General features: G+C 64.5%; 1 protein-coding gene across 2 annotated transcripts in view; it reads left to right on the top strand.

Annotated features, from left to right (window-relative positions):
* The first annotated feature begins 1,223 nt into the window (after positions 1-1,223).
* SLC12A7 (solute carrier family 12 member 7) overlaps positions 1,224-10,685 on the top strand; it is a 68,915-nt gene continuing 59,453 nt past the window's right edge. The window contains exon 1 of one of the 2 annotated variants that reach the window (XM_068535112.1): positions 1,224-1,245. Coding sequence is in view for 1 of the 2 variants with exons in the window: in XM_068535111.1 (XP_068391212.1) it covers positions 3,071-3,167 (97 nt within the window). In the remaining variant the exon portion in view is untranslated. Of the gene's footprint in view, positions 1,246-2,937; positions 3,168-10,685 lie in introns of those variants that run through there. The other variant, XM_068535111.1, reaches the window with a different exon arrangement.

Here is a 10,685-nt window from a genome sequence, read left to right as displayed (position 1 = left end):
TTGGACAGACACCTGTACACCGTGTTCACAGCAGCCCTGTGGAAACAGCCCAGGTGTCTGTCGATGGATGCGTGCGTGCATCCACAGAATGCGGTCTCTACGTGCGGTGGGATGTGGTTCAGCCTTAAACAGGAGGGACATTCTGACGCCTGCTACAACACGGGTGAAACTTGAGGACATTATTCTCAGTGAAATAAGCCAGACTCAAAAGGACAAATCCTGTAGGCTTTTGCATAGGTGAGGTCCCCCGAGCAGCCAAATCCGTAGAGCCAGAGAGTAGGATGGTGGGGGCCGGGGGCTGGGGCAGAGGGAGCGGGAGTCAGTGTTTAATGAGGACAGAGGGTCTGTTTGGGAAGATGAGAAAGTTCTAGAGATGATGGTGGTGATGGTTGCACGACCACGTGAATGTACTTACTGCCGCTGAGCAGTGTGCTTTTAAATGGCTGAAAATGTTGTTTTATGCCATATATATTTTACCACAATACAAAAAAATACCCAAAAAATGCAAACAGGAGAGAAGGGCTGGGCTGAGAGGACAACTAAATTCTCCCCCAGGCCCTGTTCCTCCCACAGAACCCTGGTCTCTTGTCTTCCGGGAGAGGCCAGATTGATTAAATCAATTCACACCATGCAGGCTCTCCCAGGAGTGGTCCTTTTTAATCTAAGTAACTCTCTGCAGGGTGCGAGTTCAGGCCTCTTACCAGCGTGTGTTTGTCCAGGGACCTTCCTGTTTCAAGTGACCTCCTGTGTGGCCCTTCCTGGTCCTGGCAGGGGAGGGGGGCAGCAGGTCAGGACGACCCGGGCCACACTGCCACCCCTGACCGGCTCCCCGTGGGCCTCGGTCACCCAGCGGGAACGGGAGGGCGTCCCATCAGGCGCCTCCCCCCACCCACCCCGGATGCCCGGGGCTCTCTGCAGACTGGCCCCCGTTAGCTCCAGGGCCGCCCTCAGCAGGCGGCACAGACCGGAGTCCCTCCTCCCTCTCCCGCTGGCTGCTCCCAACCACAGACAGGGCCGGCGGCCAGATCTCCGGTCAAAGGAAGGGCGGGTGCTGGGTGCTGGGGGCTCTGGGGCTCTTGGCCTCTGGGTCCTTTCTCACGGCCTCAGCTGTTGTCGGTCCTCTGCTCCGCGACGGGGAGGCACTGCTGCCCGCTCGGGGTGCAGGGAACCTCCCCGCTCAGAGTCGGCCTGGGGGGCTCCGGTCCCAGCTTCGTGCCCTGGAGGGGCCTGTGCGCCACACACGAGGTGAGACCCAGCAGGCGGGCGGTGCCCTGGGTTGACTTGTGTGCTGTCTTGACCACGGGCAGGGAGCGTGCATGCGTGCGCACGTGTGTCTGTGTGCTCCTGTGTCTCTGTGTGCACGAGTGTCCGTGTGTGCACGTGTGTGTGTGGCGGCGAGGCCCCTGCGAGGGGCTCAGAGCCCATTGGTCCAGGCAGCCTTCCCCTCCCGCCATCCAGCCGCCCTCCATGGGGCTGGCCGGTCCTTTCGGGCGGCCTCTGAGGGAGGCAGGTGTGTGGCGCCGGCCTCCCTGCCTCCCTGCCTGCAGCTCAGGGAGCCGGCAGGGCCCTCGGGTGGGAGAGTGGGGCGGGACCCCAGAAGAGGCGGGGGGTTTCACACTCCACACGGCTCAGAGCACCTGCAGCTTTTTTGGGGAGGGACGCTTGGGGCGTTCCGGAGCTCTGTGGGCGGGCTCACCTCCGGGGCTGTGGGGACGGCCGCCTTCCAGGGGGGCTGCGGGGGTGCTGGAGGCTCCTGGGGCAGGCGGGTCACACACCAGGCCTCCCTCGGGGGAACTGGCGTCTCCTGATGCACAGGACCGCACCCTCCTCGGCCCCTGCTGGCCTCCCCCTGCGCTCAGGACCCGGCACCCACGCTGCGGTGGGGACAGGTGGGTAAAGTCTGTTTTCTTCTCTGGTTGTCCAGCTGCGTTTGTCTGCCCTGAGCTCCACACACGCTGCCCAGAGAGCGGGGGCCCCCAGGAGAGTGGGGGGGTGTGGAGGGATGGGCCCCGTGGGGTGGCACCACATGGCCAGTGGTCCGGGGCGGGTCAGCGGGCAGCTCACTGCCAGGTTTTCTGGGCAGTAAGTTCAGCCTGGGGGAGGGGGGCAGAGAGAGAGACAGAGACAGAGAGATGCAGACGGAGAAGGAGGGGGTTGGGGAGAAGGGGGGAGGGGAGGGAGGGGGGAGAGCACGCCTTCCTCCTCCGTTAGGAAGGTCACTGGGGTTTGCAGCCCTGGGCCGCTCCGGCCCGTGGAGCGTGTAGGGACCGGTCAGTCCAGGTCTGTGTGGGGTGGCCCCGTCCACCGGGAGGGTGGCCGGCCCCGCAGGGCCCAGAGGCTGAGCAGCGTGACTGTGGCCGAGTGTGGCTGGGGTGAGGCTCAGCCCCGAGGCCCCGGGACCACGACAGAGGCCGTGCCCAGCTCCCGGGTCTGCAGGGCGTGGCCGTCGCTCCAGGTAGTGACCACAGCCCTTGACCCCCGAGAGCTTCCGACTCACCTCACAGGATGGGACTTGGGTCTCCGAGTTACAGTGACTTCGACACAGTGAACGTTCATTTTTCTCTCACCGCGTGGCGCGGGAGGGCATGCTGGCATGCATTCATTCGTTCATTCCTGTGAGCCCTGTACCCTGGGCGGAGGTGTCCTACAGAACGTCTGTGCTGTCCCTACGGCGGCCATTGGCCACAGGTGCCCGTTGACCGCTTGAAATGCGGCCAGTGCAACCCAGGAGCTGGATTTAACTTTTTAAATGTTTAATTAATTTAAATTTAAGCTTAACTGACCACGTGTGCTTAGCGGCTGCTGAGTCGGACAGCCCAGGAGCTGGGCACACAGCAAAGGAGAAAACAGAAGCCCAGGGCCTCGGGGCTTCCGTCCAGGAGATGACAGGTGGTGGACCAGGGGCAGCTGTGACACCGTGACATCGTGACACTGTGATGCTGTGACACCGTGACGACTGTGCTGCAGACTGGCTTGCGTCCCCAACGTTCTTCTATCGGAGCCCTGACCCGCAGGACCTCAGAATGTGACTGTCTTTGGAGACGGGCCTTTAAACAGGCAATTAAGGTAGATGAGGTCACTAGAGTGGCCCTCGTCGCACCTGTCCCTACAAGAAGAGGAGCTCAGGACACAGACACACACAGACGGACGACCACGTGAGGACACAGGTGCTTGTTGCAGCCTCCGTCCCCGTCAGGCGGGCCCCTCTCGGCTCAGCCTCCTCGCCGACCCTGCTCTGTGCCCTCGGCTCTGCTCTGCCCTGAGCCCCCAGCCGGCCCCCGCCCCCCGCCGGCCACCTGAGCCCTCCCCCGGGCCGGGCTCCTGTTCTTGTTGCCTGGAAACCCGAGCGCTCCTTCCCCCTGGATTAGACTGAGCAGAGCAGGCGGTACCGCGCTCACGAGCAAAGGCCGTGCCGGGCACACTGGGCAGCCGCTGAGCCCTCGTCCCCTGTTACCAGAGGCCACCTCCCTGGGGGGGAGGGTGAAGCCGGCAGGTGAGGCCAGCGGCCCACCCCCATCCCGCCCACCTGTGTCCGCTGGCCGGGGGTGTTGGTGCGCCGAGGGGACCAGACACAGATGTGCCCCGTGTCCAGAGAGCGGTCAGCGTTTGCCCCCGGGACCTCAGGTCCCTGTGGTGGCCTGCAGGGCGCGGGCACCTGCTGCACTGCACGCCCTCCGCGGGGTCCCGACCTTCACACCTGCGGCTCCTCGCCGCCCTGCCGGGTTTCGCCGTCCGACGCGCGTAGTGCCTGCAGGCCCTCACGGCCGCCCCTGACAGAGAGCAGTGTTGCCACGGGCCTGCTGAGGGGGGCTGCCTCGGGGCGCCGACCGCTGCAGGGAAGCCCCGATCACCTCGGGCTGAAACGCTGGGCCGGAGGGGTCTGTGCCCGCCGCCTACGATGAACTGAGACGAGGATGCGCCGGGGGCCGCGGCGCGTCTGTGGCCAGAGGTCTTAGCTGCGCACTTACTGGGCCTGGTGGCCGGAGGCGTGGGCATTCGGGGGGTCCTGGAAACGCGCTTTAGGGGCAGATTGTGAGGGCCTCAGAACGTGGGGGGCTGGGACGACGGGGAGGGGCGCTCATGGAGGCACGTAAGACAAGCAGACGCGCGGTGGGGGACTCAGGTCGCAGATGCGGAGCCTGGCTGCCCAGGGGTCCAGCGAGGCCTCTCCGCCCGTCTGGGACCACGTGTCAGAGCAGCCTTGTCTGCTGGGCGGGCCAGGCCTCACTGTCCCAAGTCTCTGCCGGGCCGTGCCCCCCACGGGGGCGGCCGGGGGCTAAGGGTGCTGCCTTCTGCGTTGCCCACCCTGCGTGCACAGCCCTCGGCCCCTGCTCTGGGCGTGTGTTTGGGGCCCGGTTCTGAGGCTATTAGTGGGCCGAATGGTGGTCCCAAAAGATGTGTCCTTGCCCTGACCCCTGGTACCTGTGATGGGACCTTACCGGGAAAAGGGTCTTTGCAGGTGTGCTTAAGGGTCTGGAGATGAGGTCATCCTGGGTTACCCGAGGGCCCTGAATCCGAGACACGTGTCCTTAAGAGACACAGAGGGGAAGAGACAGGCCCCCAGAAGAGAGGCCACGTGAAGACGGGGGCAGAGGCTGGAGGGACGCGGCCACGAGCCCAGGACCGCCTGGAGCCTCAGAAGCTGGGCGAGGCCGGAAGGACCCTCCCCCAGAGCCTCTGGAGGGCGCGGCCGGCGACACCTCGCCATCACACTTCCAGCCCCAGAGCCGGGAGCGGACGTTTCTGAGTTAAGCCACCGGCTCGTGGTTCCGGGTCACAGCAGCTGCAGGACCCTCACGCGGGCTCTCAGTGGTGCCAACGGGGGCCAGGTGGGTTTGCCTGAAGGTGTCTCGAGCTCCCTGGGCCCTGGGGAGGGGGTGGGTGCAGAGGAGACGAGGCACAACGCCTGCGCCTGCCTTGCCAGACTTGCGAGGGCGTCCCCGTCGTGTGGCATCGTTGTGGCCGCCATCCAGGGGTCTTGCGTGTGCTGCTGCTCTGGGCACCTGGTTTGGCCTGGGGGCAGCACCACCGTCTGCATCCACAGAGCTGGAGGGGGAGCCAGGGGCAGCAGGGCCCAGCCTGGACCCGCAGCCCGTCCTGGAGCGCCCACCCTGCAGCCCAGGAGCCCTGCACGTCCTCCCCGAGAACCACGGACCCGCCTTCTCTAGGGCTTACAGGGCTTCCTGAGGTGGCCCCAGTGTTACCCCAAAACTGGGTCCGCCTCTTGGTGGGTGTTGAGCCAAAAGGCACAACCAAGCCAGAGAGCGGGAGAGGAAGGATGTGTTACTGCTTGCGGCAAGGAAGGAGAACGCCCGGGATCTTCCCCAGAGCAGCGTCTCCCCGAAAAGCAAGATTGGGGGAGGTTTAAGTGAACGGTACACGCATATCCAGGAAGGGGCTTGAGCAGAGGAGAGGTCAGCACAGAATTGGGACAGGTGGACGGAGTCCGAGCTTTAGGTGACTGCAGTCGGGAGGGTCAGCGTCATCACTCTGTCCTCCCCCTGGGCGGGGGCCTTAGTTCCTGCAGGACCACTCAGAGACCGGAGCAGATTGTGGCGTACGTCCCTCGAGGAGCAACTAGGGATGAACTGAACTGTTGTTTCCTGAACTCTTGTTCTTGACTGCTTTTCCTTTGTTCCTACGTTCCTTCACTTCCCTAAAGATCACTGATTACCGAGACCTGCCCAAGGGCAGGCACTGTGGCCAGGCTTCAGTGACAAAGTCGCTTAGGCCAAAAAACGGCTTCTCTGATGTCAAGGAAGCCGTGCCTGGTTCTCTGTCTTCAGGGACCCCCACACTGTCTGCTTACACCAGGAGGAGGGGGCTGGACCCTGCTCCCAAGCGGCCCTGGAACCAGTGGGAGGGGATCGTTGTGTCCTGGAGCCGGTGGGCTGGATGGTGAGAGAGCGAGACTGAGGGGTGACCCGAGGAGCTCACAGAGGCTGCGACCTGGCGAGTGGCGGAGCGCCACCCCCGAACCAGTGCCCTTCAGCCTCGCCACCCCCAGTGCCACTTGGTGATCGACAGCCTTCAAAGCAGCCCTGCAGGAGGGACCCCCACCAACTCCCCGTGACCAAAGCCCCCTCCCACGCAGACCCTCGTTCAGACCCAGGGGTCCATCCCCAGCACCTCGGCTGAGCGCCCCTCACGGTGTCCACGGGGACATGGCACCGAGCACAGGCCATGAGCGTTCTCGCATCAGCTGCTGCGTTTGCAGGGACAAAGTTGTCCCCTTGAATTCAGCGGGGCCATGTCCATCCCTGGGCCGCCTGTGTCCTGTCACCGCGGGCCCTCCTGTCACCGCGGTGACCGCGGGCTGCGTGAAGTTGGCTCACATTTGGCAACAGACTCGCTTTGCCCGGAAGCTGGTCGTGACCCAGAACCTGTGGGGCGAGTGTCTAACCCGCTCGCTGCTGGGGCAGCACGGGGGCGGCTCCAGGGTTGCCAGTGATGATGTCAGGAGCAGATGGGACGACAGTCCTGGGGATGCGGGCGGCGCCTGCCCCAGGCTGAGGCCACCGCAGCGGCCTCGGGTGCGGAGCGCATGCGTGTGAGGAGCTGGGGAAGGACCCGCAGGGGCCGTCTGCCCAAGCAGGGAGGTGGTGCATGGGTGGCCGTGGGTGCCTCGTTCTCACTCACTTTCATTTGAAGGCAAAGGGTGCTCGCGGGGCTTGCTGATGGCAGTTCCACCACGTGCGGTGGTGCCGACTGGCGCCTCTCGTGGGTGACGGGCTGCTTGCGGGCGAGCCCTCCTCACCGGAAGGCCCTCGAATCGGTGCAACCCCCCAGAGGGAGCGGCCCCGCCGCCAGCAGCTTCCAGTCCTCGGAGGGGCCCTGCGTTGTCCAGGTAAAGCCTGGTTGACCCCGGGGGGCACCTTCACTGGCTTCAGAGGCCGGGAGGGTGTGGGGCCCGGCAGAGGCCACTGAAGGCCCGAGGGGGCCGGGCAGGACTGGGTGACCCGAGCACAGGGGCTGAGGGTGGCAGGAGGACCTCGGGCTGGCTGAGGCCCCAGAGCCGCCCAGCACCGTGGGGTTGCCCCGTGGAGAACAGCGCCGTGGCTTCTCCCCGGAGCGGCGTCTGCCCGGCTTTGTAAGCTTCAGCCTGGTGATTATCCCCAGCCTGAAGGCAGGTCGCGAAGTGGGGGTGGGAAACGTCCCTGGTCTCGGAAACGGGGCCGGGGGGATGGATTGCCTACCGTGTGCGGGGCGCTGATCTGGCTGCCGGGGGCACGGCTCAGATGTCGGTGCCCGGCCCTCTCCCCGCTCCGTCCTGACTGTGGGTCCCAATGGTGCTCTGGAGTGAGAAGGGGGCCTCGGCTGCAAGGGCCACTTCCAGGAAGATGTGCCCTAGGCTGCCGAGTGCAAAGGCCCTGGGGCAGTGCCGGCTCCAGGACGGGGCTGCGGATCTGAGTGAAGACCTCCTGCTGAGCTTGTGGGGTGAGGGGGTCGGCCCCGCCAATCACTTGTTTGGCAGAAAATCCCAGGCGGGCAAGGGGGGAGAGCGTCCCAGCCAAGAGGGGGACAGGTGCCCTGACAGGGGCCGTGGCCCAGGGAGGCCGAGGGGGCTAGAAGGGGGCGTCCCACGAGGTTGGTGAGGGGAGCGCTGACCCTCTGTGGTTGGTCCTGAGCTGGCAGGAGACAACGCTGACTGGTCCTGACCATCGGGGCCCATCGCTGCTGAGGCTGCGGTGTGGCTTCTGGGCTGGCGGCTGCAGAGGCCGTGGGCCAAGGAACCGTGGTCACCTGTGGTCTGGCTGCTGTGCACTCGGTGTCTCCGGGGCAGGTGACGGGGCTGCGTGCGGAGCGGGACTCGAATGTTTCAGTTGTTGGCACGTTTTTAGGTTTCCAGCGGGGAACACGTGGCCCCGCCTGTGTGGGGTGGACAGCCCTGCAGTAGAGGTAGAGTGAGCTCAAGGGGGGACCCAGGGGAGATGGAACCTCGTGATGACCAGGGGAGCGTTGCCAGCCGGGCGGTGGGGCTCACCGAGAGGCACTTAGTCCAGAGCAAAGTCCCTGCAGCTGCAGGCACCCGGGTGTGACTTGAAGGGTGAGGCCTGGGCCTGGGGACGCGGGTATCAGCCTCCGCGGCAGACCCGCCAAACAGCAACGGGAGGGAGCCAGGCTGGCCGCCAGCTTGGAGAATTCGCACCCCCCAACCCGTGAGCTGGCCAGGAGGCCCATGTCGACCGCTTTCTCTTTCACCCTCTGGGCCTTGATCGCCTGTCTCCCAGGTCCCTGGCCTCCTTGCGATTGGAGGGTGCGATTCTGTTCCGAGGAAAAGTCCCCACGGATGCTGAGTCATGAGTCACCCGCGGCGTAAGCGGCAGAACAGCTCGGTCCCCAGACAGGCCCCTGGGAGGGTGTGAGGAGCTGCTTTCACCCGGCCGGGCACGGTCACAGCCCCGGCCACAGCTGAGGTCACGGCCGCGGTCACAGCCACGGCCACGGCCGCGGTCACAGCCACACAGCCAGGCCCTCGGCGTCTCGGGGAGGCCTGCGGGTCTGGAGAGGGATTCTTCCTTTTCCCCTGCGGGTTCGTCGAGGTGGTGGAAACACACCCCAGACACAGGTGCCCTTTGCCCTCGTCCTCCCTCCAGCCCTGGGGCTGGGCAGGGCGGGCACTGGAGGCCGTCCAGCTCTGCCGGTGCCCATTCTGTTGTCCAGACCCCGCTGTTCCTCTCTCCAGGCCCCCCTCCCGGCCGCCCCCGGCTCACCGCTGCCCCAGGGGTCCCACACCTGCCCCAGGGGCACAGCCCCACACCCTGATGTCCAGCTGTGACGCTTGGCCTGCCTTCCCCACCCCCTCAGGGACCCACTCTTCTCCTGGCCCTGGGCAGCAGTGCGCATCCAGCCGGGGCCAGGAGGGACGCCTGCGGTGAGCGGGAGACCAGGCCAGTGCTGGCACTCCTGTTGAGCACATTCACATTGTTGTGCAGCCATCACCACCATCCTCTCCAGAACTTTCTCATCTTCCTAAACCGATACTGTGCACCCGTTAAACACTAACTCCCCCTCCCCCTCCCCCTCCCCCGGCCCCTGGCCCCACCATCCTCCTCCTGTCTCCAGGAATCTGACTCCTCTGGGTCCCTTACGTGAGTGGAATCCTACAGGATTTGTCCTTTTGTGACTGGTGTATCTCACTGAGCATAATGTCCTCAGGGTCCATCCATGTTGGAGCCTGTGTCGGAATTTCCTTCCTTTTTAAGGCTGAATAATGTTCCATTGTATGAATGGACCACCTTGTGTTTATCCTTCATCTGCTGATGGACACTTGGGCTACTTCCCCCTCTTGGCTATTGTGAATATGCTGCTGTGAACATGCGTGGACATACATCTCCTTGAGACCCTGCTTTCAGTTCTTTGGGATCGGTACCCAGGAGTGGAATTGCTGGGCCACACGGTAGCTCTCTGTTTAATTTTTGGAGGAACCTCCATTCTGTTTTCCACGGCGGCTGCACCATTTTATGTTCCCTCCAAGAGTGTGCAAGGGCTCCCATTTCTCAACATCCTCGCCTGTTAGTCTGTTTGCTTGATAATAGCCACCCTAACGGGCGTTGAGGTTTTCTAACACGCTGGGAACGTGTGCTGCCCCAGATCAGGGAGCTGGGGCTGCCTGGGGACCAGCGCTGTGGTTGGCTCAGAGCAGCGGCACCCGCACGTTCGGCTGGCTCTGGCGGGCTGTCCCGAGAACAGCCGCGGTGCCCGGCCGAGCCGCTCTCCCTGCTGCGCACGCGCACCTGAAGTGGGGGGGGAAGGGCGACTGCCTCCGCCTGCCTGTCACGTGGTCGCTGCCTCGCGGTCTGGACTTAGCTCGGCTCACCTGGGGTACCCGGGGAGGTGACTAGAGTGGCAGCCGAGCCCCCAGTCTCTGACTTCTTTGAGGCTCCACCAAAGAGGAAGCCTGACAGTCCAATCGGAAGCAGGAGCCTCTCCAGGAGGCCCTTCTAGCCTCCTGCCCGCCCCCGCTCTCTGGGGGATGCCACTGTGTAGACACTGGTCAGCGATGACCCCCGGCGCAGCGGGGACTTCCTGCCTGTGCTCTGCTCCCAGGAGGCACTTACTGGTCCGCCCCCGACCCCGCCCCCCTCCCCGGCTGCAAGGTCCTGTTCCCTACGAAAGAGATGAAAATACGCCCCTAACTGCTGGACTCCTCTGGCCTAATCGTCCGCCCAGGGGGCCTGCGGGCCAAGTCCTCAGGCCATTGGAGAATCTTCCACTCAGGTCTGAAGACCTCGAGGCCAAGGCCACCACACCTCAAGGGCAGGGCCAGCTTTGTCCATCTGCACCTCCACCCTCACCCGGGCAGGGCGGGCAGGACCAGCCCGTGGCACGGGCACCGTTATGTTCAAGCTCCAGATACGCACAAATAATTCTTAGGGCGAGCAACGTGTGGGACACACGTACCAAAAAAACAGTATTGACTGGAAAACTGAATTTGACCGAGTGCCCTGCGTTTACCGGCAACCACCATCGGTGCCCTGTGACCGTGGACGTCGTCCTAGAGCGATTCAGAGAGGGCTGCAGCCACCCCTGACCCCGCCTCCCCAGGAGACCCTCCGAGACCCGCAGGTTGGTCAGGCCCGGTGCGCATGAGGCCCGGGTGCGCCCTGCGCGAGCGGACTCTCTGTGTCTCCCAGTTCCGTGCAGCTCCTGCGCTCAAGCCCCGCCGGCGTCACAGCCAAATG

This window comes from Eschrichtius robustus, chromosome 2 (genome assembly GCF_028021215.1).
Source record: "Eschrichtius robustus isolate mEscRob2 chromosome 2, mEscRob2.pri, whole genome shotgun sequence".
In the NCBI taxonomy this organism is placed as follows: Eukaryota; Metazoa; Chordata; class Mammalia; order Artiodactyla; family Eschrichtiidae; genus Eschrichtius; species Eschrichtius robustus.
The sequence above is the reverse complement of the archived record's forward strand: the minus strand, read 5'-3'. Positions and strand labels throughout refer to the sequence as shown.